Source organism: Brassica napus, chromosome A1 (assembly GCF_020379485.1).
Source record: "Brassica napus cultivar Da-Ae chromosome A1, Da-Ae, whole genome shotgun sequence".
NCBI classification, from domain to species: Eukaryota; Viridiplantae; Streptophyta; class Magnoliopsida; order Brassicales; family Brassicaceae; genus Brassica; species Brassica napus.
Window position 1 is genome coordinate 7,098,094 of NC_063434.1, and position 27,102 is coordinate 7,125,195.

General features: G+C 33.9%; 5 protein-coding genes and 1 long non-coding RNA gene across 11 annotated transcripts; 2 read left to right on the forward strand and 4 right to left on the reverse strand.

Moving 5' to 3' along the window:
• Positions 1-1,420: 1,420 nt before the first annotated feature.
• LOC106358666 lies at positions 1,421-4,082 on the reverse strand. Its single transcript, XM_013798489.3, has 2 exons — positions 3,311-4,082; positions 1,421-3,215 (listed from the first exon to the last, which is right to left on the reverse strand). The coding sequence occupies exons 1-2, from the start codon at positions 3,676-3,678 to the stop codon at positions 2,927-2,929; spliced, it is 657 nt and encodes a 218-aa protein (XP_013653943.3). The 5' UTR covers positions 3,679-4,082; the 3' UTR covers positions 1,421-2,926.
• Positions 4,083-4,807: 725 nt separating this feature from the next.
• On the forward strand, positions 4,808-5,786 carry LOC106440654 (ubiquitin carboxyl-terminal hydrolase MINDY-1-like). The gene is made up of 4 exons (XM_048735534.1): positions 4,808-5,206; positions 5,376-5,476; positions 5,557-5,663; positions 5,744-5,786. The coding sequence occupies exons 1-4, from the start codon at positions 5,011-5,013 to the stop codon at positions 5,784-5,786; spliced, it is 447 nt and encodes a 148-aa protein (XP_048591491.1). The 5' UTR covers positions 4,808-5,010.
• Positions 5,787-5,804: 18 nt separating this feature from the next.
• Positions 5,805-7,377, forward strand: LOC125575441. The gene is made up of 5 exons (XR_007316497.1): positions 5,805-5,926; positions 6,040-6,135; positions 6,221-6,270; positions 6,368-6,431; positions 7,046-7,377. It is a non-coding gene; the product is annotated as an uncharacterized LOC125575441 (long non-coding RNA).
• A 249-nt stretch (positions 7,378-7,626) lies between these two features.
• On the reverse strand, positions 7,627-18,039 carry LOC106440619 (separase-like). 5 transcript variants are annotated; one of them, XR_007316488.1, is made up of 28 exons: positions 17,406-18,039; positions 17,142-17,322; positions 16,948-17,055; positions 16,644-16,778; positions 16,104-16,567; positions 15,647-15,752; positions 15,414-15,539; positions 14,946-15,239; positions 14,751-14,867; positions 14,400-14,621; positions 14,205-14,315; positions 13,957-14,091; positions 13,484-13,852; positions 13,307-13,396; positions 12,935-13,198; positions 12,731-12,854; positions 11,870-12,616; positions 11,266-11,497; positions 10,987-11,089; positions 10,699-10,896; positions 10,492-10,547; positions 10,175-10,404; positions 9,861-10,104; positions 9,198-9,609; positions 8,692-8,931; positions 8,524-8,611; positions 8,166-8,414; positions 7,805-8,094 (listed from the first exon to the last, which is right to left on the reverse strand). XR_007316488.1 is itself a non-coding variant. In XM_048740971.1 (28 exons), the coding sequence occupies exons 1-28, from the start codon at positions 17,999-18,001 to the stop codon at positions 8,040-8,042; spliced, it is 6,282 nt and encodes a 2,093-aa protein (XP_048596928.1). In that variant the 5' UTR covers positions 18,002-18,039; the 3' UTR covers positions 7,805-8,039. The 5 variants fall into 5 exon arrangements, 4 of the variants coding, with proteins under 4 accessions (XP_048596925.1, XP_013737794.3, XP_048596928.1 ...); XM_048740971.1 differs by having other exon boundaries at positions 8,166-8,400; XM_048740968.1 differs by having other exon boundaries at positions 7,627-8,400.
• Positions 18,040-18,869: 830 nt separating this feature from the next.
• On the reverse strand, positions 18,870-21,235 carry LOC106440635 (putative cysteine-rich repeat secretory protein 37). The gene is made up of 2 exons (XM_013882367.3): positions 20,770-21,235; positions 18,870-19,891 (listed from the first exon to the last, which is right to left on the reverse strand). The coding sequence occupies exons 1-2, from the start codon at positions 21,169-21,171 to the stop codon at positions 19,454-19,456; spliced, it is 840 nt and encodes a 279-aa protein (XP_013737821.2). The 5' UTR covers positions 21,172-21,235; the 3' UTR covers positions 18,870-19,453.
• A 1,462-nt stretch (positions 21,236-22,697) lies between these two features.
• On the reverse strand, positions 22,698-25,807 carry LOC106440629 (putative cysteine-rich repeat secretory protein 35). Of its 2 annotated transcripts, XM_022693037.2 has the most exons (3): positions 25,438-25,807; positions 24,194-24,603; positions 22,698-23,036 (listed from the first exon to the last, which is right to left on the reverse strand). In XM_022693037.2, exons 1-3 carry the CDS (start codon positions 25,768-25,770, stop codon positions 23,030-23,032), a joined length of 750 nt encoding a protein of 249 aa, XP_022548758.1. In that variant the 5' UTR covers positions 25,771-25,807; the 3' UTR covers positions 22,698-23,029. The 2 variants fall into 2 exon arrangements, with proteins under 2 accessions (XP_022548758.1, XP_013737807.1); XM_013882353.3 differs by lacking the exon at positions 22,698-23,036 and having other exon boundaries at positions 24,079-24,603.
• Positions 25,808-27,102: the final 1,295 nt, after the last annotated feature.

The window sequence follows — 27,102 nt, forward strand, 5'->3', positions numbered from 1 at the left end:
GAAATTCGACGCTTCCTTGTCCCATAAAGTTAGACGTACCAATTTTGATCTACAAATAATTATTGTATTATATTTTGTTTAGTTGTAAATCAATTATTATTTAATAAAAAGTTAGTACATGTCTAAACGCAATCCAATGATGATTTTTGAATATGTGTAGTGGTTATATAAATCACTTCCTTAGATGAAGCATATGCGGCCAACAACATCTGTAGGAATAATTTGGTTTTAGGGACAAAAATTTAGTATTTATTTGTATGTGAGAGAGCTATTGGTTTTTTTTGGGAGGAAGTTGGTTGCATTTGCTAAGCTGATCAACTGGTGGTAGCGTTGGGACCGGAATATGTATGAAGGGATCGGTGAAATGTTTTCTTGAATCAGTGTAATAATTGTTGTCTCATTGATATTGATTATGTATGGTTGAACGGTAAGCCTGTACTGTTGGTTATTGGAAAGAAGATTAAAATATCTAATGTGATAAATTTTCCCTTTCTCGAAGCGTTGGTAGATTGTGTCAGACGTAGAAACAGACACCATCCCTTCCATTATTTGTTCATGTTTAGTGGTTAAAAGCCATTATTTGAAATGTAGTTGGAATAATTGAAAGTAAGTATTTTTAAGACAAACCTGAATGTCAAGACAAATGAAAATTGTTCCTAGAAAGCATTTTTATTTTTGTGATTTGTGATGGGCCACATCCTAATGATCCTAACGATTATTGGATGCGGTTCGAGGGTGTCGTCCCAATTGTTTTGATCTTCTGCTGCATGTTCTACACAAATAAGAATGATAATTATTTTGTATTGCCCATCTTTTATTAATTTTATATTTTTTTGAAGTGAACATAGTTATGGTTTGTTTGTTTGTTTTAAATATTATTGACATGGTTATTTAAAAATTAAAGTAGTCTGGCCCATAATTATTTGTAAATTTGTTGGGTGGGTTTGATAGTAGAATTTAGGATTTTTTTTTAGAAATTTATAGTGACTGTGTATGAAATGAAGGGATTGTGTTATCTTGGGCGGACAATTTTAAGATGAAAGGAAACTTAGCCGGTTCACACATTGTTAAAGAAAACAGTAGAAATAATAAATTATCTGAATAAATAGAAAATTCAAAAGAAAATAGTTTGACAGTTGAAATAAGTAATTGTCGGAAGAAAATAGTTTTACGAAGACGGCGATTTGGGTTAATGGGTTGGGCTGCGAGATTTTTCTTTACCTGGCTCACCGGCAAATCGTAGACAAACCGAAAATTTTGTAAGCGACATCGAAGTCCAAATCTTTTATTGCAATTTTAATTTGAAGCCCAGTCCGCTAGTAACATGGCAGTTTAATAGGTAGAGATTATTTTGACCTTGTGGCACCTTTAGAAAAGCTAGGATTTAGCTCCTTTTATATAGTAGGATGTGATAAAATCAGATTACTTATAACATTCTGGTATAGTATTTCGTGATACATTATTATGGGATTAGTAAATGATGCTCTTGGTGTAGTTGCAGATTTAGGCATCTCTGCAAGAAAGAAGTGAAGTTATTGGGTCTTGTAGATATAAAATGAGATGTGTACAAAAAGAGATATACTATAAGATCTTAACACGTGTCCATGTTAACTGACAACCTACAGATCCGGTGTCCGTCAAAGTGAGTTTCCCCAGTACATCTGTGGACAACCAGCATCTCTGTCGGTTGCCAGCTCCTCTCGGACAAGATGTGCTTAATTATTTAATCAAAACAAATTGTATTAGTACTAATTTTTGAAGTAAATGGGTAAAAGTTTAGGACAAAAAGTTACTAAAACCATCGTAATTTATTAACATTACTTTGTTTGGTGCGCTTTCTTGCTTTTACTTTATTCGTTCCCGGCGTTTTTTAGTCATTTTATTATTGTAATAATAACTAGTCTGCGTGACCAAGTGGTTATCCACTATTGGATGCTTTTTTATTAAGCTAATACTAATACATTTAAATACTAACATTAGCATTTTTCATCTTTTCACATCTCGGTACAGGTGTCGCACGCTGCAAGGACCACATCGTTTTCACAATTTGAGCTCAGTATTGGGGATTTTGCCTTTACTTATATTTTTTTTGGTCTTAAAAATTACCTTTACTTACATTAAAAACAAGAAACCTATCCAACTTTTACAAATAATTATAATGATAATATCACTTGCCCAACGAAACAGATCTTGTATACGTAGTAGTTACATCAAATGATCTGATTCCCAACTACTGCCAAGGTCATATGTTCTTTTACGAACGCACTCATTTCTTTTTGTTGAGTTTCATCATATGTTGCTGATTCTTAGACTAATTATGAGGTCAGCATCAATGTAAATTGATAATATGATCATTAGATCACAGCTAAGTTTGTGCTAAGTGGTTATATGGTTCAAATTAATAGTATTTTTTCAAAAAAAATAATAATATTAGCGGATGGAGACATTAATGAGTATGGTATATCAACAGTTGATTGCCTGATAAAAGTATGTATATATTGTACTTTTCTGGCAGAAATATTGTTGGGTGGTCAAATTTTCGCCTAATGTATGTATGCTTAAGCATTCGGAATCAAATTCTATAATGCATAACACACTGATATATCTAATGTTGGATAATACTGGACTAAAATTGTCAACATGGCATCTATCAGGCTTAAAACGAATGACAGTATTAATTTTTAATATAGTACTATTGCATTTGATTTTATATGCTTGATGGTCAGTTAGTACATGCGCCAATATACGAGCTACAACAGCAACTCCGGTTTGGGTAAATTCAAGATTAGCTCAAGACCCATCTATATTATTACAAACATTAAGTTCATCAGAAAATTCAAATAACGACAACAAAATCAAGAAGCCAAATCCGAATGAAAGTATTAGGTAAATCACAAATTTAGTGATGACTTAACAACTTAGCAAACTAAAGATTAACAATGCAACTTGCGTGCTTCCCAAAAGTAGTCGCCTTAATATGATTTGAGCCTTGCTCAAACTTCAACATGGTGTCTTCACAGTCATAGCTCAGTGCACCTTCCTCTGTCTCCTCCCTACAATCCGTAAGTGACAACCGCGATCCAAACCGCAATTCAGTCCTCTCTTTTATAGCCTCCATAATCTCTCCCATGCCAGCTGCACCTCCTAAATCTTCTTCAGTAGCAACCGCAGAAATATTGAGAAGTTGAGGCACGCCTACTTCGAGTTTCCCGTAACTACGAATAAATCATACATAAGATTTGAAATCAGGATGCTAAAATGGTTTCAAACAATAATAACTACCAACAAAAAAATGAACTTCCAGTAAAACCTTTGGACAGAGGAAGTAACAAGAGTAACATTCTTGTAAAGGAAAGAGGCTTGGAGGTTTCCTTGGAGGCATATGTAATCACCAACAAGTTTTCCGGGCACTCTTATCAGTAAATCCCATCTAGCACTAACTAGAGGAAGATAATGAACTTGTTGTGTTGTACTATTATTATTAAGCTCGGTTGTAAAACTCATATGAACTATTTTGATTTGGGGCACTAGCATACTGAGAAGTATCAAAAAGCAACATATCAAGAGGACAAAATAGCAGGCTACGAAGCATGTTATCAGGTCCCCTTTTCGTTGTTTCATCTCTTCTAGTGTAAGGGGTTTTGGCTGATCTACTAGTGTTTCAGATTCCGATCTCATTGTATTAAATTTTGACTGATCAAAAGAAAAGAGGAGAAAGAAGATATAATAACAGAGAGTTTGATTTAATTGAAGTCTTAGGAAATCCTATAATGATGATTTCTACATATATATACAAATAACAAGAGGATACAGCATGCCCAATTAACCTCAAATTTATTGGTTCAATTCATTGTAGAAAGATATATTTAGAAAAAAAACTAAATGATATAACTAGTTGACAAAAAGATATAGTAAATAATGGGGTTGATTGGTTAGTGATGTAACTTTGTTTTTTTTTTCTTTTAAAGATTTATGCTGTAGATATTTTGCCTGTAACTTTTTAAAAAATTGCTGTGATTTCTTTGGAAAGATATCCAAAGCACTAAAATAAAAGCTATAGAAAATCTGATTTCCAGAACTAGTATATTTTCTTTTCTAATTTTTTTTTGCTATAAAATTCATTTTTGAAAATTAAAGCATGATTGCTTCAAAAAAATGCTTTAGAAGGAAAAAAATATCCGTCTAGAGCTTCTACAGTCTTTTTTCCAAAAAAATATTTTTGTTTAGATTTTATTTTATAAGAAGGGTTTAAACTTTACTGTCTATTTAGTCTAATTTAATGTGTATATAGTTTCAAAGACTTAATGAAAAACAAGATATTTAATACACTGAAATTAATAGATATAGATTTTACGTATAAAAACTTACAAAATACAAATGAACCAATAGAGTGAGACAAAAATCTATATTTTATAAAAAAATGATTATATTAGATTTAAATTTAGTTTAACCAATTAATTAAGTGAAATTACCTTTTTTTCTTATAAAAATGGAAATCTTCAACTGTTGTAAGTTGTAACCAAAGCCTGAGCTAACACGGTAAAGTAAGATAATTTACAATGTACTATATTTCTTTTTTTTTTATTTTAAAATATAGTACTTTGAGTTCTAATTAAATTATATTTTACTTTGAAGCAAAAGAAAAAATAATAATGAGTAGTAAACAAGATTACCTATTTTTGTAGTGAAACTGAAGTGAATGTAGAAAAGATTTTACTGTAAATTAATGTGGAGTGTAAAATAAAGTAGTCTCGAATGTGAAGTCAATATCTCTGTAAGCGGTTGAGTAAACCATAGATGCTATTAATTTCGGTTTGGTTAGTCCCGGTTTTGTATCGTGGCCAAACCTTTCGAAAATCAATACTCTCGTTGCTTACTTCACTCTTCCTTTAGCTTTGAATCAATTTCTTCATAAATTCCACAAAAGGAAAAAAATCATCTTCTTCGATTGAAACTGACTTTGACGTAAGAGGAGACGATTCATCAAAGCACTTTGTGAAGGAAGAGTCAATGGCGATCGATTTCTCCCAACTTCCTCCTCCGACTTCGGATTTTCCCGCCAAAAAGAAGCAGACGAATCCGGCCTCCTCGCAGAACGAAGCTCCGAAGAATCTCACTCACAAGACGAAGGAGATGAAGTTTCGTAAGCGAGATCGGCAGATCGTTCTCCAGAACGAGAACGGACCTTGTCCTCTGATCGCCATTTGTACGCGCCTCTTCTTCTTCTTCTTTCTCTCCCTTCAGTTTTCGCTTTCGCTAGGGTTTACGAACTTTGATCAAGTGCGAATCGGCTGTATCTTCGATCGCTTATGTTTCAAGTGTTGATCAATCGAAGATAGTGTGATTCTCGCATCGTTTTCTTGATTTCGCAACAGGTAACGTTCTGCTCTTGAGAAACGAGATGAATCTATATCCTGAGCGATTCCAAGTACCTCAAGAGAGGCTGCTGAGTCTCGTGGCAGACGTACTGTTTGATGTAAAGTTTTTATTTACTTCATTATCTTAATCTCTGACCATATGATTATGATGATGATGATGATGATACATGAATGGCAGAACGATGATGATGAGTTTACTGAGAACCAGCAACAGAGAATCGCTGATGCCGTTAATCTCCTTCCACGTTTGGCGGATGGCATTAATGTCAATATTAGATTCAGGAGGTTAAATTAATCCTCTGTATCCTCTGTTTAGTAATAGAGATTTTCATAATTGTTAACCGCAAATGTTTGCTTGCTTGCAGGATTGATGACTTTGAGGCACGATTTCAAGAGTTTATACATTAACAGATAACAGTCTAGAAGGTTAACTCTGATTGGATCTCTCTTCTTTTTTCATTTTGCAGTATGGCAATGAACTCTATAATCTGGTTACTGATCAAGGCTATTTGAATGAGCGAGACTTGGTTTGGGAGAAACTAAACGAGGTATTAGCGAATTATGTATATGCTAGATTTTGTAGAGAAAAGACTGAGTTTTGGTGTATTTTAAAGTCTCACTGATTACTAGTTGCTATGTTGTATGGTTTCAAAATTGTCAGGTGAATGGCGATTCAGTTTTCGTGGATGGTGACTTCAAGGTCTTCAAGTGTGAGAGTGGCAACTGGGATCAACAAAATGCACTTAGTAGTACTGCGGTATGAACACACTTCCTCTCCTGCTTCCAGAATATTTCTTAACACGTTCTTGGCGTTTACTAATTTTGGATCTTTGCTTTATCAGGATTATATCTACAGCATCAACAGTGCATCAAAAGAAGGCATGGAGGTTGAGTATGTATTCTGATCTCTGATCTTTTTAGACCATTTTCCCCTTTATGTCTAAACCTATAATCATTTTCAATAAGTTCATTTTCTTGGTTATACGCAGTCCCGATCTTAAAATGGCGATGGAGTTGCAGGAACAAGAGTTGGCTGAAGACATTGGTTTTGAGGTACTTTAAAGTGATTTCAATGATAACAAAGTCCTCATAACATCAGAAATTTAGATTTTATCCTAAAAGTGTTGAGAAGGTATAAGAAAACACAAGACTCATTTTACATACATACTCTTGTTACTTTTTAGTACAACCATATACGTTTTCTCGTCTTTCCACAAAACATAAGAAGACAGAAAGAAACTTATGCCCATTTTATCCTCTTTCGTCTCCTAAGCTTCTGCTTGTCTTTTGTGATGTTTAACATGAAGAACATGACCAGGGACCTCTTGGTGCAGAGTATGTTCTTGTACCAAAACCTACCAAAATTTCAGTGACGAATAAAATTCCAAAACTCGCAGAAGAATTACCTTAATATCTAAACGAAACTTACCTCAAAAATATCCAACCACAAGATACCAATTAAACTACAATGTAACATTAAGTCATTAACGAAACCAAAATAGCGTTTGATTACATTTCTTCTGCGTAAACTTCAGGAGAATTGTGAAATATTACACACCAAATGACCAAGCATTCTATTCGTGATAAGTTGTGTGTTGAAGGGAGACTTATTGAAGAGGGATGAATGTTAGTCATCAGATGTGTAAACGTGTGTAATATCTCTGCAGGTATCAATGAAGAAGCAGTCACATGTCTTCTTCTTCTTCAGTACAAGAAGTGAAAGCAGTCCAACGATGGTCCAAAGATGGCATATGTACAATCATGAATGTAAATTCTCCTCCTTGCCCTGTAAAGGTTAGCTTCTTTTTCTTTCCATTGATTTTGATTGTTTGGGTTTACAAATAAATTATAGATTTAGCTAAATCAATCAGAGCTTTTCGATTCTTGCTTGGTTTCATTCCTTGGTCCTTTGTAATTTTGTTTCTTTAGTCAAATTTTTGTAGTGAATTTTGATTCAATCGTGTAAATGGAATCAATGAATGTATGAATATTTTGAGAATACTTTATGCAATTGTATCAAAAGTAAGGTGTATTCAGTTCATTGTGAGAATCCCTCTTTTCCTAATATATCTGTTGAAAAGAAAACGATAAGAAGATAAACATACCTTCAAATAGCTTGAATTCAGCTGTATCATACTCATCTAACGTTCGATGGCTGACCAACACTCTACCAAGATGTTAAATGTCATATAGTTCACATGTTCTACTTCGACGAGACAGTGTGATGAAGCTGATATATAACAGTCGATTCATAAAACAAATTTTTTTATAGCTGTAACCTGAATAATCAATGTATGTTAAATACACACAAATTGATCTGTAAATGACTTAACACTTATATAACATGAAATTCTAAGAGAATTGTAAAACATGTGATAATCTTTGATCAGAAATAAGAAAAAAGAGAGATGGAATAAGTCTCTTTCTTTCCCTTGTGTTGGATAGAACCCTCAAGAAGATGAAGATGAAGGAAGAAGAGCTTCAACTCCTTTTTTCCTTGTGATACCAGTTGGTACACCATAACAGACCGGCGCAGCCCCAATCAAGTATGGCAACGTACACACTTCTCTAGCCGCAGCCATGAACGAACCTATTTTGCGTCCATGCTTGTGGTTGCACTCAGTCTTTCCTGACCTATCAACATTCGATTGAGCTGCCTTGTTACGCGAAGACGGCTTCCTTGTCCTTTTGGTGTTGTTGCCCTTCAGATTCATGGCTGCAAGTTCGTTAGCTAATAACTCACACTGGCTGCAACCATCCTCTGAAGGAGAAGAAGAAGAATCTGACCTCTCTCTCAACCAAGCTTCCAATAACGCTTTCCCAAACCGATCAATGTCTCGGTCTGTTACGTCCCACAGGTTCGCCACAATGGCTGGAGATCCAGCTAAGAGATAAGATAGTGGTATGCCTTGTGGGATGTAGCAGCCTTTTAGCCATAGTGAACCACTACTGCATCCCATTAGGAAAGTTGCTGAACAGTTATCTAGCTTCTCTATTTCGCGACTAGACAGATATTGTGCTCCTGCAGTAGAAGATCTGATTAGAAAATCAACCTCTAAGTAAACGATGATGGCATCAAAGATTTGCTTTAACAATTAAACGGCTAAAAACAATTTTTTAAGGAGTGTTCAAGGAATCACCATACCACTTCCATGACCGAAATATAGAAATAGATCATGATTTTGTAATGCTTCTGTCAACTCTTCAGCACTTGGTACTGATCCAGCTTTCCCCTTAAAGTACACGCAAAAATAAAAAATAAGCAACAAGGAAAAGGTTAACTACAAGTATGCTGGCTCTATTTATATGTTACCTCAAAGTTTTGATCTCTGAACCAACTCTCAAATTCTCCTTGTGTCTCGCTGAGATCACCACCAGGATTCAACAAGTAAAATGAATCTAGCGGATCAATAAGAGGGAAGGAAGCAGCATGAACTCTTTCTGGCTCTTCTTGGAGAAAGCGCTTCTTTAGCACAGCAGATATGCTACCAACAGAAGGCATTCGGTATACCTCCTGTTTCCTTAATATTGGAATATTCTCCCAAGGAAGCATCTAACCAAAAATCAGAAGAAAGTTGCAGCTAAGCATATCTATACACGCACGGAAAGATATACTCTTCTTTGTCATAGAAACCAATACACTCAAAACTAAGTCTGTCAATATTTTACATTCATCAAACACAATGACTGATCTCATGCAAAAACTACAGTATATTTCACTGGTAAGATATACGTTGTTCAGCCTTTCAATCGCAACAGATAAACTAAGCAGACAGTCAAACGTTGTAATGCATATGCAGGAAAGCGATAGGGACGAACCTGAACCTCAGGATCTAACACAAGAATGATAGGTTCTCTATTTTCATGTCCGTCCTGTTGCTCTAGTTTGGTTGCTGCTTCATGTATCAGCTGTAAGGCCAGCACATGCCTGCTTTCAGAAATATTAGGCGCGGCAGTAGGAGTTTTACAGCTATCTTCTTCATAAAGATAGCCCCCTCTACCTACATAGCAACCATTTCTTAAAGAAAGCTGTGCCACACATGCTTCTCCTTTAATGTCTTCCATCCCACCTCCAAGAATAACCTTCAAAAGCATCTCATTTATTTCCATTTTGCACTTGGACTTGAGATCTTTAATCAGTTTTTTCTGTACAGAGTCAGGCAACTTGAAGTTTGACAAGCCTCCAAGAAGCAGACATCTCCAGGGACCCAGCCAGGAATCTTCTAGAGTCCTAGAACAAAAGAGTGGATACCCAAAGTTGTTAACAAAAACGCAGACTCGTGCGTAGTTGCGGATTCATAAGATGGATTACAAAGAGTCCTGTCTATGTCATAGTTTAAAATTTTAAGAAGACACATTAAGATATAAAAGCTTTTGGTGGCATGACATTACAAATGTCAAGAAATACGTCAAGTGATCGATCTTTTCTGAACTGTTTAATAGACAGATATGTACACGTGTTATAGAAGAAAGCCAGCTAACCTTAGGAACTTCCTGAGATGATGATCAAGTTTCTTTCTCTTTTCCCACCACGAATGTCTATGCACTCTCGTGTCTTCTACGAGAGATCCCGAAGATGCGTGGCTTTCCTCCAATATTGATCTAAATACTGGAGCTACATCATCTACCACGGAGGAACCCCATGGACAAAGCCAGCGACTCTCCAAATTCTCGACTTGAGTCGCTTCCGTAGAACTAAGATTTCCGCTGTCATCGGACATGTCTACTGATCCAAAGAAATCATGAGTACAAATAGGAAACTCAATAAATCAACCAGTAAGCAGTTCATCTTGTACCTTCTATAACCGAATCTACAGGCAGGAGAGTGGCGACCGGTTGACTTTTCAAGTTGAGGCGTGATATGAGCACCCAGGCACAAACAGGTGAACGGATTTGCATTAGCTCCTGTAACAATTGACAGAAAGCGCCTCCAAGCAAACTAATGCATACGATTGTTGAGCTTGGGAGATTGTTAAAGAATTCTTCAGCAAAGTGTACAAGATCTTGAGTACGCTCCGGAGCAAGCCTACAGTGGCAAGGAAGAAAGAAAATAGAGTAAGCCAACAGAAAAGTATACAGCATGTCTAGTTGCTTAAGGTAACTCATCTCATACCTGGGTAAGTCCAACGCCCCAGGAACAATGCAACTCGAGCAAGTAGCTTCTGTACACTGAAAATACAAGATGTCAGATAAGAGAAGCAACACGCACTTCTAAATATGAAATTGAAAATACATAAAATATCATCAATAATACTGAGGCTACAGGAGTTAATCCACCAACTGACAAGTTGAAAATACCTCTCCAACTTCCGTCTCTTACCTCTTTATCTGATAGGCACTGTGATTTGTGTCTTCGGCTCAAATTCGAAATGAATTGGTAACTAATATGGGTACCAAGCGAGGCTTGATGGAAATATGAAACCCAGTGACTTGCAGACAGCTCCTTCCCATCACATTCGAATGAGAATTCATCACTTGAGGAAGAAAGCATGTATAAAGAAGCAAGCAATCTTGAAACCTGCGGGAAACAAAAAAAGAGAAGAGTAGTATTACACCAGAGAGTAATTAAGACTGAAACAGAGGGCCATCAAATAAGCTGACCATTTACCTTCTGAAATACTATTGGAACCTCTCTGCTGAGTATAAATGCTAACTTCAACCATGACACCAGTTTTGTGAAAGGAACATGAGACAGATCACAGCAAATAGACCTGTTAAAAGCAACAATCAGGAGGCCAAGGAGGATGATATGTACACAATATTAAAGGGTATATTTGATCAATTCAGTATATGACTTTTATCATGCCACCAAAAATTCGCATCAGAAAGGGTAAAGCTTAAGCATGACAAAACTGACAAGAGTACAACCAATAGATGTCACACATACCTGCTCTCCCTGCAATGGTAATTCCGCAAATTCAACCAGCACAAGTTGTAAAGTATTACTGCCCGATCAATGGCAAATACATCCCTTGTAGCTTCTTTCCCAATAAATTCCAGCAACTGACTGACAGAAGGTTGGTTGTGGCTGAACCGGTTACTTTTAAATAAAACACAGATACTATGCAGTAGTGCTTCATGAGCTATATGAACTCTACCAGAGTCCGCCAAACATTTTCCTGAAATGGAAAACGAGAATGTAAGCAGATATACACTTCTTCTAACGATTCTCAGTGACTGCGATGTTTTTGCCAGAGAATAAACAAATGAGCGGCAGGCACATCTGTCATGCTTAAACAGGGGAATGGCCAGAAAAAAAGCACAAACATAGAAATGGAGAATAAGATCAAACTAGTGTTGGCTCGAAAGTCTCTCAAGGTTTCCATGACCCTTTAATTTTTTATCAACAATGGGTGAATTTAAAGGTTACTACAGATACTGAAACTCAGTTCTCATCTACCCCATTAAGCTATAAGATTGTTTTCAACAGGAAACGGTCAAAAGGCCAACTTCATATTGCATGAGCACATTCATAAAGGGTAAGAGCATACCGAGGTCAACAAGTATTGAGGACGCAAGCCTCCTATGGCAGAGTTCCCATTTCAGACTCACTAAAGTGTTGAGAGACCCAGTTTCCGTTACTTTCTCAGAGAGGCACTGCATACATTTTCCCTTGTAGCAAATGCAAAAGCCATGGCCTGTGTTTTTTGTGTCTAAGAACACCCTTTCACACCCAGAACCATCAGATCTATCACAGAAGCCAGCCTTCCTTGAACCAACTTCAGGCACAAGTATATGGGTTTGGCATTGCTCTTTTAGTGACTGACGCATTGAGCGAGTCAACCTTGAAGTTGGCTCAGATATCAAATCATGATCCTTTGACACACGATTTTGGGAACTTTTCGCTCTCCGACCCCTCCTAGAGCCTTTGCTTTCAGTTGGCTCCTTATTTATACCGAGTTTTGTTTTGCCTGAAACTTCCCCTCCATTTTCTTCAATCGCTATTCCCTCAAGAATTTCTTCTCCGTGAGATCTAATGCAGCTTTTCCATGCTGGACAACAGACTTTCCCGAGGGCAGCAGTAAAAAAGCCTTCAGCATGCAAGAATCCATCTGTCTGGGAAACTCTCTCAAGTTTTTTTCGAGATATCTCTCCAAGCTGCTTATCCAATGTAACTTCTAGCTTCAGTTTGCATTTTCCACACGAAAAATCTCGCTTATTAGCATTTAATATCTCTTTTGCATTTTGGAGTTCCTTTTCTGCCAGATCCAGACTCTGCTTTTTGTGGTAAAACGTTCCTTGCGAATTTAAAGGAGACGACAAAATAAAACAAATCAAGTGGCTTACTGACAAAAGGATTAAGTAAAGACACAAGAATAGACAATACAATTGAACAAATAGCGGGTTCATACCTAAAGCAGAAGAAAATGCAACCACAAAAGGGAATAGACTTTGGGAGCATGAAATGGCTTTCCCCCATGATAGAAGGGATTCTGCCTCAAGCCCATTCCCTATCAGCTCATTAACAATTCCAACCTGCACATTTTAGCACCAAATTGAGAAACAGAGAAGTGATGAAACCCTACTAGACTAGAAGCTCTGAGCATAAATAGAACCTGAAGGGTGCTTTCCAAATAACATTGGAGTACTTTCCAACAACTTAAGTAGCAACGATTGATGTCCCAGGAAAAATTTCCACATGGCCAAAAATCAGTTGCTAACGATCTGTACACTTGGAAATTTGTTATGCTATAAGTCCGTATCTCTGATATTTTCCCTGCGTCATTGTGTTTTTCCAGCTGTTTCTCCGCTGTATACTTATATTTCTCTTGAAATAAAAGAGTTCGTATTCTATAGGCTTCTTTTGCATATGAAAGAGCCTGCATAAGAAAACCGCTTAACATCAAGAGACTGCAACAATGAAACTGGCAAAAATTTATTGCAAAAATTTTGTGGAAGAAAATGTAAAATAGGTATAATTATTTCACCTCAGAAAGCTTTCCAAATGATATGAGCCTTTCACAGAGATCATAATAGAGATATGCAGCTACGAAAGATGAATGACCAGAGAGTGAGGCCTGAAATAACATTCATTAGCAAAATCTGATATCACCATGAATAATATTTGGTGACAAAAAAATTTACAGATAAGGTAAATTTCTTACACTTGAAATAAGTTCTGAAGCTGCATCTGTAATATCATCTATCGTGATGTCTGATTGAAAGGGGCCTTTATCCTTAACGGAGGCACGCAAGAAATCGTTATATAAATCATGAAAGTTCTGCTGGAACCCAATTAGCTTTGCTTTTGAATCTTTCAGGCAATCTATCCAGAAATCCATGCACGTGGATTTGTCACCGCAATTCTCTGATAAGCTCAGGATAAAGGCATTACTTATGGGGGAAGGGCATAAGGCGTGACTTAGCCTTCTACATTCCCACAGCATTGCAAGACAGGTCTCCAATTTGACATGCTTCTGCTTAAATAATCGGAAAATCAGCAGGTATATATGATGATGGAGCTCCGTGCATCCCTAGACATGGAAAAAGGTATCAAGGGCCAGATAGAAATAAAGCAGGTACTATACAGTATGCCACTAAAAACCCATAATCCAGATAGATTATAGGAAAAAGATACCTTCAATGACATCAAATCGATAATATTGTAAAGTAACGGAATTATGTCCTCTGTTGGTAGACTGTCCCCACTATCTTCTAGACTTGGCATCCCCAGCCATAGATTTAGGGAAGTGCTAATGTCTTGAAAGACTGTCTGCGCAAAGGAGACGAGGCAAAATATTCCGAAGTTAAATTAAAAAGTGCTCCACAAACCACCAAATGAAAAATAAATTATTAACAATTAGAGGCTATTTTTTATGTTTGCACCTTTGAGTTTGGTTCAGCTTCATGGGTACAAAAAGCTCTCAGGCAATACGCAATAGGTAACTGGTGTGAAGACGGATCACCCCCTTTGTTTGGTCCATGATGTACCTCACTCTACTTTCATACATAGAAGAAATCGGTCAAGAAATATTTCAAGTAATTAACGAGCTGTTAATTCTGACGTAGTGAGAGGTATACCAATATAGTGATTGCTTCTGATAGAAAACGAATGCAGTCAGCTTGATGTTCAGTTCCAGATGCCCTTGTCATTCTTGCTTTCCATATTAAGACTGTTGCTCTCTCTATATGCATATCCTCTGTGACATAAACATTCTTCAAAAGGATATCTGCTATTTCGATTCGCATTTGTTGACCTAGATTTGAGCTCAAAGAGAACATTTCATCATAGGCCAGAAGCTCCTGCAAGCATTAATAGAGAAGAGAAAAAAGCAAATTTAAAAAGAATACCAGTATCATCTTCATAAATTTTACAAATGTGTAAAGTACAAACTTTATCCAAACAATAACTGAAAGGCTGTTAGAAACCACCTGCTGTAGAATTTTTCCAAAAGCCCTATTTGACCGTCTCTTGGAAGATGATAGCAATGAGTACAAAGTTGTACAAGAATCAACCGCATCCATATTCGTGTGACATTCCCGTTCTATCTGTTGACAGCGCACATTCAGATGCTTGAAGTTCAAGATATTATATATGCAAAGGAAAGTAAGTAATTAACAATTTACCTTAACCCACTGTTTTACAACTGCCGCAGGCCCTGGTAGCCTTCTCATCAGATGTTCAGCTGAAAGCCAATTTTCTAGAATCTGTACGATAGTCTGTCTAATCTTACATCTGCTACATTGCTGGAGTACATCCAGGTAGAATGCACTCCTATTACATGTTTCGCCCACAAAATCCACAATGGCATCTTCTGCCAGGTCATTTTTAGATGAACTAGATTGATTTACAAACATCTGACAATCTAGTTCAACACAACTCCATGAGGCCTTCGAGCACAGCTTGAGCGCCTCACATGCCTACAAGGTAGAACACTTACTCTCTAAAATGTACGAAGAAAAGTAAAGGAAGAATATATTATAAAGCAGAAAAGTAAAATACATTGTAACGCATAAAGCATGAGCAGATTTTTATCCAGTCTTCTACTTGTTTGCATGTAAAATATATAAGAAGTCGAAAAGCAGGTACTCCACCTTTTTTAGCTCCTTATTTCTGTACAAAACGACACCAACATTGTATAGCGACGCTAATAGATACTTGAGTTCTTGAGATCGGATCCATGGACTGTCAATTACACCCTCAAGTAGATGGACACTGATCTGGAAAGGCAGATGTTGGATCACTAAGTTAGATAATGATGACATGTTCGGTAACTTGAACAAGATACTTTCCATTGAATTATATGCACTGCAAATAAATACCAAACCTCCAATTTAAGCTGGGTTCTCAATGAGACAATGAAAGCAGCCATAGCTACGTTTAGCAAAGCTTTATTATTGTCAATTTCTCTACCTCCCTTGTCAGCCGTGCATCTAAGAAGTGGGCAAAGGAGAGGTGAGAAATGCATTCAACCCACATACAAAGACTTCACAAAATAATTAACATAATTTCCAGTATCCAAGCGCATTGAAGATTTGAACCTCCTCATCTCAACTGCCAATGTTTTGCATATTAACATGATAAAAAGGGGGGAAAATAGTAGACAAATAATGCATTTACAGTTGCATGAAATCAACAACTTGAAAGAAGTAACTTCTAAAATTCCCTCAAATATATTTACGTTATTTCCACCATGTGACAAACAAAACAATCTTCACGAAGAGCACGATCCTGATTAAAAGCTACAGAATTTAGCGTAAGAGAGAAAATGATGGTCACCTTACCTCTGAAGGAAGAGACACCCATCACAAAATTGGAGAAAGGCATCATGAATAGTAGACAAATGAGCCGAAGCGTAGGACATCTCCGAGTTCAACACAATCTTTCTTTTCACTGAATTTATCAAGTTCGCAAGCGGTTGGCACAAGAATTTCATGGCATCTACAAATTGTACCGAATAAGCCTTCTTGTTTATGTCTGTACATCGACCATTTGTTTTCTTGGTATAGTTTCTATGTCCACCAACCAATGATAGATCAGTCTGGTTGCCCTCATTCCCTGAGTAACTATCAACCATACCAAGTAAAGAAACTAAACTATGACATCTAGTCTCATCCTCAAGCAAAGCTTGAATCTTCCAATCATCAGGTGCATCTTTAACCTTGATGTCTCCGAACTTGGAATCGTAAACCGTGATGGACAACCCGGACGAATAAAGTCTAAGAATCAGAGTAAGTTGTGGTATTGCCTGCAAAACAGTAAAACTATAAACTAACTCCCTGAATAAGTTGAGGCGGGTTTACATGCCAAAGAGAATAAATTACCTCGGAAAAAATAGCTGCCATCTCATTTAACTTTTTTGAAACTTTAACGCAGTACATGTCTTCTGCTGATCGAAACTTGTGAGCACAGTAAGAGACTAGCTCGACAAAATCCACTATATCCTCACCAGTTTCAGCCTGAAAAAAGGAGCAGAGTATTATAAGACATTGCAAGTCTGCGGTAGAGCTTCAACTAAGAAGCTAGCAGAAACCTAAAAGTCACCCAGTTCCAGCAATAGACACAAGAGTAGGTGACACCACAACAAATGGAAGAGTTACAATACAATGCAAGGCCGTTTGTACAAACCTCGAGCTGGCAAGATAAGCTGCGCAGCAAAGACATTGAAATGTCAATGGTCACTGACATTCTTCTTTCCTTAACTCCAAACAAAACAGAAAGCATCTCTCGAGCAAACTGTAAATGGCATTGGAATTAATGTAATATAATCTATTAGATGATAACAGCAGAAAGAAAAGAAGACATCAAAGGAAGAAATTCACCTTAAAAACTCGATCTTTAGACACTGCAAAATCATAATGTTCCTTCACAGTCGTGTCGCAGAAAGAACGCACAAAGTCCAAATCAAAACGCTCAGCTTCTCTAACCAGAGAAACAGCACACTTACCCAAATTCGTCACGAGCAATCTAAGCAACTTCTCATACGCCTTCGCATCTAAAACCCTACACAGTAACAAAACTTCAATCTCTACTACTTCTTAAAAGAAAGCAGCACCGATCTATAATAATAATAATCCCACACTGACCTGAACCAAGCTCTAACCTCATCAAGCAAGAGAACTACTTTTCTATACATCTTATCATCCCTTTGCTGACTCATCGCCACAGCCTTGAAAATAGCCGTCACAGCCTCAACCACAACCATCGCCAGCTCCGCCTCTCCGTCTTTAACCTCCGGCAGCAACCGGGAGCTAGATCCTCTCAGCTTCTCCAGAACCTTAAACGCTTGAGTATTAACACTCTCGTGAAACCCCCAAGCGTCGAGACAGTAAACCATTCTCAGCCGCTGAAGCTGAACGGTGTGGGGCTTGCAAGCTAACTGCGCGGAGAACGACTCTAAGCAATCCAAGCAGAGCTCGTACGCTCGGAAGAGATCTCTCGCCGAATCGCGAGATTCCTCGTCGGGATTGGAGAGGCGTTTGGGGAGAAGCGAGATCGATTTGTTGAGGAAAGGGAGGAACTGCTTGCCGAGGGAGCGGAGGTTTAGCGCTGGGTCTCCCTTGCGGGAAGTTGATTGGAGAGTGGAGAAAGGTCGGAGGTAATCGGAGACGGAGGCGAAGACGTCGCCGGCGTGGGAGGATTCGATTAGAGAGAGGAGACGGACGTCATCGGATGACGTCATCTCTTTGTGGGTTTCGAATTGTGCGAGAACTCCCGCTAATGGAAGATTGCACATTTGTGGATTTGAATATGGGCTTCTTGTACAAAGATTGTTTCCCTTTTCTGGGCTCGGATATGACTTTAAAGCCCATTCTATGTGTTTCATTAAAAAAGTTTCCCTTTTGACATGCCTTAACAGTAAAGAACAACCTAAAAATCTCAAACACGTTTTGAACAGTAAAAGTTTTTTTTTTTTTTTTTGTCAACGAACAGTAAAAGTTTATATTTGAAGTTTCACCTTCAAAACTTAATTTTTGAAATTTCATATTTTTTAGTCCTTACAATTATGTATCTTTCAAATAACAATGTTAACTTTTATACTTATCATTTTAGTCTTTGATAAGTTTAAGGTTTTCTTTTTTTTTTCACCTAATAAATCAACATTTATTTTATTTTATATCTTACAATATTTTTTATTTAATCAAATTTAACATTCTACCGTACTAATTTTATCTTATATTATTTTACAATTTTTAGTTATATATTAATAATAGCTATAGACTGAAATGAAACTAGAATAACAAAAATTTAATAAAAATAACTATCATTAGAAGAAAAAAAATTGCTAAATAAAATTTATATTATTAATAGTACATCAAATAAAATAATCTTTATTTTATATCCAAACCAAATGAAATTAGTTTATGTTTGTAGAATATAAAATAATTAGTTTTGATATATATCAAAAAAAATATTATAAAATTTTTGACTTCTAAGTAACTACAATGAAAAAAATCTCATAATTTTGAATAACCAATAATTTTACAACACATGTTTTAGCTCTTAATTGTTTTAAAAGTAAATTCCATCCTCGATACCAATGAAACACATGTCATTGTTTATAACCAAACTGCTTCAGATACGACTGGTTTGGAGTTTTAATTTTAATACGATACTTGTAGGTACAGATTTTAATTTTCGACTGGTTTGGAGTTTTCAACAGAACTGAATTCACGTAATTATAGGACATGTTCTGTTCTGAACTGCTGAGAGAAGATAAACTTGGATTGGTAGATCATGGGGACTAATTGTTTCCGGCTTACGAGGTTAAAAGATATCATAACTTGGTGCTTGTCAAACTCACTTTTCAATCAACCAAATATTTAATCTTGAGAGAACGTAATGGCAGTTTGAACAAGCAGCCTCGTCACTCAGTAAGTGAGTTACCAAACATCATTCATAATCATATCAGCAATTGAATGAAGTCATTAAAGCAAAGCTTTCAGATACTGAGGATGAAAACAAGTCAGTTGGGTTATAGGCTCAAGAATTCCAGGTCAGTTGAAAATCATTGTTAATATTCAATTTTAAACTTCCTAACAGTTTTTTATCTGTTTCTGTAAACTATCTTTTATTGATATATATGGATATTACATTTTCAGCAGAAAAAAATGTAAACATAACTTAAAAATGCTTAACTCCTAAGAAAAGGGTATAGCTCATACCTTACATTACAGTCTGTACCCAAAACTCTCGCTCCTTGTTTAATGTCATCGTTCTTGAAAAGCTTTGTGATACTCCATGCCAAACATCTTTTACAATCTATTCTTAGATCTAAACACTGCACCATTGCATATAATTTATTTTTACCGAGCTTCTTTTCCCCCGCAGCGTAAAATATGAGTCTATACTTGGTGGTTTTCTCGACTTTAAGTATTAGCTCAGACAAAAAATCCATCGCCCTCATGGCGAACAGTTTTGCGTCCCCTCTCACGTTATTTGGGTTGTGCATAGAAAAAATATTCTTGTAATTAGTCTTGATTGGAATTTTTTCTTTGATCGTACTAATATAGAGAAGACATTGATTGTACCATATTATTCCTCCTTTGTTACTTGGACATCTCTTACGAAACTGCAATATAGAACCATATATGTTTTATATAGTTTTAAATGATGATTTAATATTTCAGTGAAAGATTTCTTCTCCTAATTATTTGTATAGGAAATTATTGTTTTGATGATTTGGAGAATGTTAAAAATTAAATATTTACAGAAACCACTGTATAAACAAACCTTTAGTAACATAGTTGCACTTAATAAAAACATCTTCAATATAATTTGATTTCTACACAATTTATGATGAATTTTAATATCTATATAACTAGGGTGAAGAAAAAATTGGATATATGAAATTTCAGGATTTCCAGATCCATCAAAATCATGTTTGGCTATCCATATTCGAATCTGTGATTTTTTGATATTTAGATAATAGATATCAATCTAAATCTGGACACAAATCCATAAAAATAATGATAAATCATTTATAATAATATTAAACTAAATTTTTATAGCATAATATAAAATAAAAAGAAATATTCCAAAATAAAATATATTATTTTAAAAAGTAAAAGTAATATTATAAAATAATTTAAAAATAAATTTTATCTATAGTATTTATGTTATTTTTAAAAAAATATTAATAATATATATATTAAACATACTTACAGAATCCGGATATCCAGATTTAAATTAAGGTATCCGGATCTGGATCTGGAATTTACTGAACGAAAATTATATTATACATATCAGAACTTCAGGATAGATGGATATTTGGTAATTGTCTCATTGCTATCTTGAACAAATGTCAAAATTTGTCAGCTGATATTTTTTCAAATAACTGTAATTTGGTTTTTGTTTCATGTACACATTTTTGTTTTGGTTCAAAGATAAGATTTTACATCACTGAAAATGATGTGTTCTTCATATTTAAATATATGACAGCTCATTTACCCCTGCAATTGCTGTGTCAAGGCATGTACGGCAATTAGATTCATAAGTGTCACCACGACACTGGGTAGTGACGACAACAAAATCGGTTGTCGTTTTTCCAACACTTATGTGTGAGAAACCGGTAATAGCATAAAGACGTGTACGCATTTCACGGAAGATCCAGTTGAGGTTGTCCTCGTACTGACTTCCAGAGTTATATTCCCCTTGATTAAGAATGCATTTGTGGTTGAGATACTCATTGGTAAGGTTTAATGATGAAACACTATGTATGATGAGGAGTTGTATAGCTAAAATAGGAGGAAAAGATCGTTTGGATAGGGAATATGTAAATTTCATTGTTATTGATTGTTTATTACTTTTAAGTAAAGGTTTACTTTTATAATGAAGTGTTAATATTGGCATGTTTATATAGGAACTCAGAAGAATTTTAATTTATTTTCTCATTGGATAGAAGAGAAAAGAGTTTGTAAATTTTCTCGGCGACGGAAATGAAGGAACAAAGAAAAAGTCTAAAGTAAAAATGTTTTACTAAGTTTAAACTGCTAAAAAATAAACATTTTGTGCAATTTCTTAAATTAAGTAGGCTTTTTGATATTTCTTTCGTTTTAAAATGATTTATATTTTAGAATTTTTAATAATAAATATATTACTTTGTGATAAACACTATTAATTCTTACAAGGTTTACATTTTTTTATTAACTCATTCTTTTGGTTTTTTTTTCAATCTCTTATACATTAATTCCAAAGCATTTTAAAAATGACAACATTTAGTATAATGTTTAGATGTCAGTCTCACAGCTATATTGAGATTCCCTTATTAAATATAAAAAAACCAAAATTTATGCATATGACACTGTTAGACTATCATCTTATTTTTGTTATTAAAAATCTATTATAAGTTTTGTACTTCTATTCATTTTAGATCTAAATTTTAATTTTATAATAACTTTATTTAATTATTTGTTATCTTATTTTAACCAAAGTTCTTATCTGGTATTAAAAATTAATAAAATAATTTATTTTATGGTGGATGAAAATTAAAATACCCGATAAATTTTTAAATGTTTCTTATATTTTTTAAATAAAATTTGGTATCATCTTATATTTTTAATGGTTAATAATATTCTGTTTATATATGGGAAAATGTCATTTAAATCCTCATTTAAATGTGGTTGAAATAAAACACCAATTTTTCGGTGAACCAAAAAAACATTGAGCTTTTGTTGACAAGCCTTTTTAATCATAAACATTTGTTGAACATATCATTTTAGTCCTATCGTTTTATAGTTGACTAACAATAGGCGTAAAATGATTTTTAAAGTTGATGATTTTTTTGGCATTAACATAAATCAACATTTTTTGAAAAAGTTGAATTTTTAAAATTGAAAATATATTTTTAATTACTATAACACTAATAATAAGACTTTTGATATGAAATAACTGAAACCAAAATATATAAGTTTTTCATTTTCTCAGAGTAAAAATTTCCTTTTATTATGATTTTTATTATAAAATAATTAGTTAACATATCATTAGTTGAGTATTTAGTTATAAAATGATTATGAAGAACTCTTATTATTACTTACGATCAATTTTCGTAACTATTTATACAAACTTATTTGGATTATGTTTTATACAAACCTTCAATCTCTACAATTTTTTAAAAGAAATCAGCACTGATCTATAATAATAATCCCACACTGAATTGAACCAAGGTCTGACCTCACCAAGCAAGACAATTACTTTTCTATACATCTTATCATCATCACCTTGCTGACTCATCGCCACAGCTCTACCAAAACCATCGCCAGCTCCGCCTCTCCGTCTGGCATCGGAGCCGGTTTAAGAGCTGGTTCTTAGTTTTTTTAGTTAAAAGTTAAGAGACGGTTTCTTACATTCCGCTAAGAACCCCACGCTAAGAAACCCGCAATAATCATGCTCTTAATATTGTGGTTTTTTGGGACGAAGGTTTCAATTATTATTAGCCATCAATACTCTGAAAAACTTGCAATAAGAGTTCATAATTTAAGATGAAACAAAATTTCAAGGGAAAACAGAAATTGAAAGGAAAATCACGAATGATAGCATTAAATGGGTTTGCCTCATAAGATCCAAGCTCAAATGTAGTCAACAAGGAACGGAATCGTAACGCCGACTTAAACATATATGTCTCCAAACGGCGGAGACCAAAGAACGATAAGAACCTTAAGGATGAATCTAACAGTTCCCTGAACGCTTGAGCAACCCGAAACCGACCGCGTTAAATTCTGATAACAAAGCCCAAACGAAGACAAGGCTTATAATACATTCAGACACTTTACTAAATGCATTGTTTAAAAAAAAAAGGACAGGTGTCAAGTTATCTAGTGCCTCCATTTGATGAGGTGACATCATAAGAATCAATCAAACACTCTTATATATAGAGATATCTTATAATGATTTTAATAAAATTTGACATTCTATAGTCAATTGAAATGAAAATTAAAAAGAAATTACACAGAAATGGAAAAAATACAAAATTAAAATAAAATAATATTATTAATAATAACAACAAATATTAATAAAATATATTTTTAAGTCAAAATCAAATGAAATAAATCTCTGGTTGCAGACTATAAAATATAAAAGGATTAATTTTTAAATATATCAAAATTGTATTCTAAAAATGGCTTCTAAATAATTATAATATAAAAATGTCATAATTTTCAATTACCAATGATATTAGAACTCGTGTTTTTATTTTTAAAAACTAGTTTTGATGCTCATACAATGAAACACATGTCATTACATATAACCAAATTGTTTCAGATAAAAGACATACACTTGTGAACACAATTTTTAATTTTCAACTGGTTCAACGTTTTAGAATTCACGTAAGTTATGAGAATTGTTCTGCTCAGAACTACTGAGAGAAGATGAACCTGGGCTGGACTGGTAGATCATGCAATGCACAATAAAACATACGAGGATAAATGAGCATGACATGGTGCTTGTTAAACTCACTTTTCAATCAACCAAATATTTAATCTGGAAAAAATTTTAATCGCAGTAAGAACCAGTAGCCTCATCACTCAGTAAGAGAGTTACCAAACTATCAACTGAAGTCATCAAAGCAAAGCTTTACTGAGGGTGAAAACAAGTCAGTTGGGTTATAGGCTCAAGAGTTCAAACCCATTCGAAAATCATTGTTTTAAAAATTCAGTTTTGATCTTTTAACTTTTGTTTGAATAAATGTTAAACTTATTCGAATTAAAAAAAAAAAATTTAACAAATGATGTGTCATTTTTGCTTCTAAAAATACTTTGGATCTGCTTTTGTAAACACTCTTTTTATTGATATACGTATATTGCATTTTAGCAACAAAAAGAAAAAATAAACATAACTTAAAAATGCTTAACTTCTAAGAAAAGGGTATAGCTCATACCTTACATTACAATTCGTACCCAAAACTCTCCCACCTTGTTTAATGTCGTTGTTTTTAAAAAGCTTTGTGATACTCCATGCCAAACAACTTTTACAATCTCTTGTTAGTTCTATACATTGCACCATTGCATATAATTTATTTTTTCCGAGCTTCTTTTCTCCCGCCGCGTAAAAATTGAGAAGACCGTTATTGGTGATTTTCTTGACTTTAAGTGTTAGCTCAGAGAAAAAATCCCTCACCCTCATAGCAAACAGTTTTGCATCCTCTCTCACGTTATTTGGGTTGTGCATAGAAAAAATGTTCTCGTAATTAATCTTGAATGGACTCTTTACTTTGATTGTAGTAATATAGAGAAGACATTGATCGTACCATATTATTCCTCCTTTGTTACTTGGACATCTCTTATGAAACTGCAATATACATCCATGTATGTTTAAATCATTTTAAATTATGATTTGATATTTCAGTAATTTGCAACCTTTAGTAACATAGTTGAACATAATAATAAAACATTTTTAATATAATTCTAAGTCTACATAATTTATAAAAAAATATCATGATATTTATATAACTAGTGATGAGAAGAGTTTGGATAAGAGAAATTTTAGGATATCAAAATCCATCATTGCCATGTTAGACTATTCATATCCGGATCCGTGATTTTGGAAAATCTAGATGATGGATATCAAGATAGCAGTGCATATTCATATTCGAACACAAATTCAAAAAAATAATGATAAAAATATTTATAATAACATTAAAATATTTTTTATAGATTATATAAATGAAACAAAATATGCCAAAATAAAATAATATATTTTAAGGGGTAAGAGTAATATTAATTACAAAAATAATTAAAAATAACTTTTATCTATAAATTTTATGTTATCTTTAGAAAGCAATCAATAACATATATTTTAAACGTATTTACAGAATCCTGATATCTGGACTTTAAAATCAAGATATCTGGATCTGGATCCAGCATATACTGATCCAAGATTCTATTATACATATCAGACCTTCTGGATATTTCGAATAGACCCAGAGAAGATCTCACATCGGATCCCAAATATTTGATAATTGTCTCATTCCTATCTTTAAAAAATGTCAAACATTTTCAGCTAATACTTTTTTATAATTACAATAGTCTGTTTATGTTTCATGTATTCATGTATACTCTAAGATAAGGTTTTACATCACTGAATAAAATATAATCTTTATATTTAAATATACAGCTCGTTTACCCCCAAAATTGCAGTGTCAACGCATGTACGACAATTAGATCTATAAGAGTCACCACGACACTGGAGAGTGACAGTAACAGAATCGGCTGTCGTTTTTCCAAGACTTGCGTCTAAGAAACCGGTTTCAGCATAATCACTAGTAGAAAAGTCGTGAAAGATCGAGTTGAGATTGTTCTCGTACTCACTTCCAGATTTATATTTCCCTTGATTGAGGCATTTGTGGTTGAGATACTCATTGGTAAGGTTCAGTGACAAAACACTTTGTATGATGAGGAATTTCATGACCAAAATAGGGATCGAAAATTGTTTGGATAGAGAATATGGAAATTTCATTATTATAGATTTTTATTTCACTTATGTAAATTGTGGTTTTTATAAATGAAGTGTAAAGATTGACATATTTATATAAGAACTGAGATGAATTTTGATTGTTTGGCTTATTGGATAAAAGAGAAAAGAATTTGCATATTTTCGGCGGCATAAATGCAGGGACAAAGAAAAAGTCTAAATTCAATTTTTTTACTAAGTTTATTCTCCTAAAAATAAAACCAAACTGATACAAGACATTTTGTGCACCAGTCTTGCTTAAATAGGATTTTTAATACTTCATTTGTTTTAAAATAATTTATGTTTTAGAGTTATCAAAACTATTAATGAACAAATTAAACTTTAATTAGAAATGCATTATTATGTGATTAATTAATTCTTACAAATTTTAGCCAATCAAAATCCGAAGACACAAACTAACCTATACGAAGTTTGCAATTTTTTTGATCAATTTAGTCTTTTTTGTTTTCCATTCAATTCTTTGTTACATTTAATGTAAGAAATATTTTTACAGAATAAATTTAAACTTCAATCAGAAACAAGTAAAAAAGTATGTTATTATTTGTTAAACTTTGAATTTCGTACAAAAATAATAATTTATTATTAATATAAACATATTAAAAAATAAACATATTAATTGTAAAAAAATGTTTTTTAAATCATGGATTATTTTGAAACGAGTATGCTATAATTTTGTTATGTACAATAAAAATTTGTTAAAAAGCCTTCGCATTTACATTTACAAATGACAACAAATCTAATTAAAATTTGCTAAAATTATATGTGGATTAAGAGTATCTCCAAAGGAAATTATATAACTTCAAATATAGAATTTTTTACTCTCCAAAAATGAACTTCAAAACTTTAAATTTATAGTTTTGGGAGTGAAACTTCATATTTTATTTGCATTTTTGTCCTTACATTAATTACACATTACATTTGTAATTTTTAAGCATTTTTTATTTTTCGTTTTAATCCTTAAATATTTATATCTCATAAATGTTTTAAATTTTTCTTTATAAATTAAATTTTTACATATAAAATTAAATAAATTTTTTAAAATAAATTAAAACTAGAATTAAACAACAAGTATATTACAAAGCAAACTTAATAACGAAAAACAATTTAGAAAGTACATGAATACATATTATTACACAAATTTAAATATTACAACACTAATAGTCTGGTAAATTTGCTCTAAAATCTCCAAACTCTCCAAAATATTATCCAAACAAATTTTCTTTAACCAAAATAGAGCATTAATGTGGTATTTTGCTTGTAGTTTAATATTTAATTAAGTATTTGTATTTATAATTTTATATTTAGTGCAAGATTTTA

Coding starts and splice junctions, on each gene's coding strand:
- LOC106358666 (XM_013798489.3), bottom strand. CDS start 3,678: ATGAGATCGGAATCTGAAACACTAGTAGATCAGCCAAAACCCCTTACA. Junction 3,216..3,310: donor GTTACTTCCTCTGTCCAAAG/GTTTTACTGGAA, acceptor ATTTATTCGTAG/TTACGGGAAACTCGAAGTAG.
- LOC106440654 (XM_048735534.1), top strand. CDS start 5,011: ATGGCGATCGATTTCTCCCAACTTCCTCCTCCGACTTCGGATTTTCCC. Junction 5,207..5,375: donor TTGTCCTCTGATCGCCATTT/GTACGCGCCTCT, acceptor ATTTCGCAACAG/GTAACGTTCTGCTCTTGAGA. Junction 5,477..5,556: donor TGGCAGACGTACTGTTTGAT/GTAAAGTTTTTA, acceptor CATGAATGGCAG/AACGATGATGATGAGTTTAC.
- LOC106440619 (XM_048740968.1), bottom strand. CDS start 18,001: ATGACGTCATCCGATGACGTCCGTCTCCTCTCTCTAATCGAATCCTCC. Junction 10,897..10,986: donor TTCCAATAGTATTTCAGAAG/GTAAATGGTCAG, acceptor TGTTTCCCGCAG/GTTTCAAGATTGCTTGCTTC. Junction 10,105..10,174: donor TGTAGATTCGGTTATAGAAG/GTACAAGATGAA, acceptor TCTTTGGATCAG/TAGACATGTCCGATGACAGC.
- LOC106440635 (XM_013882367.3), bottom strand. CDS start 21,171: ATGCCAATATTAACACTTCATTATAAAAGTAAACCTTTACTTAAAAGT. Junction 19,892..20,769: donor TTGACACAGCAATTGCAGGG/GTAAATGAGCTG, acceptor TCTATATTGCAG/TTTCGTAAGAGATGTCCAAG.
- LOC106440629 (XM_013882353.3), bottom strand. CDS start 25,770: ATGAAATTTCCATATTCTCTATCCAAACAATTTTCGATCCCTATTTTG. Junction 24,604..25,437: donor TTGACACTGCAATTTTGGGG/GTAAACGAGCTG, acceptor TGTATATTGCAG/TTTCATAAGAGATGTCCAAG.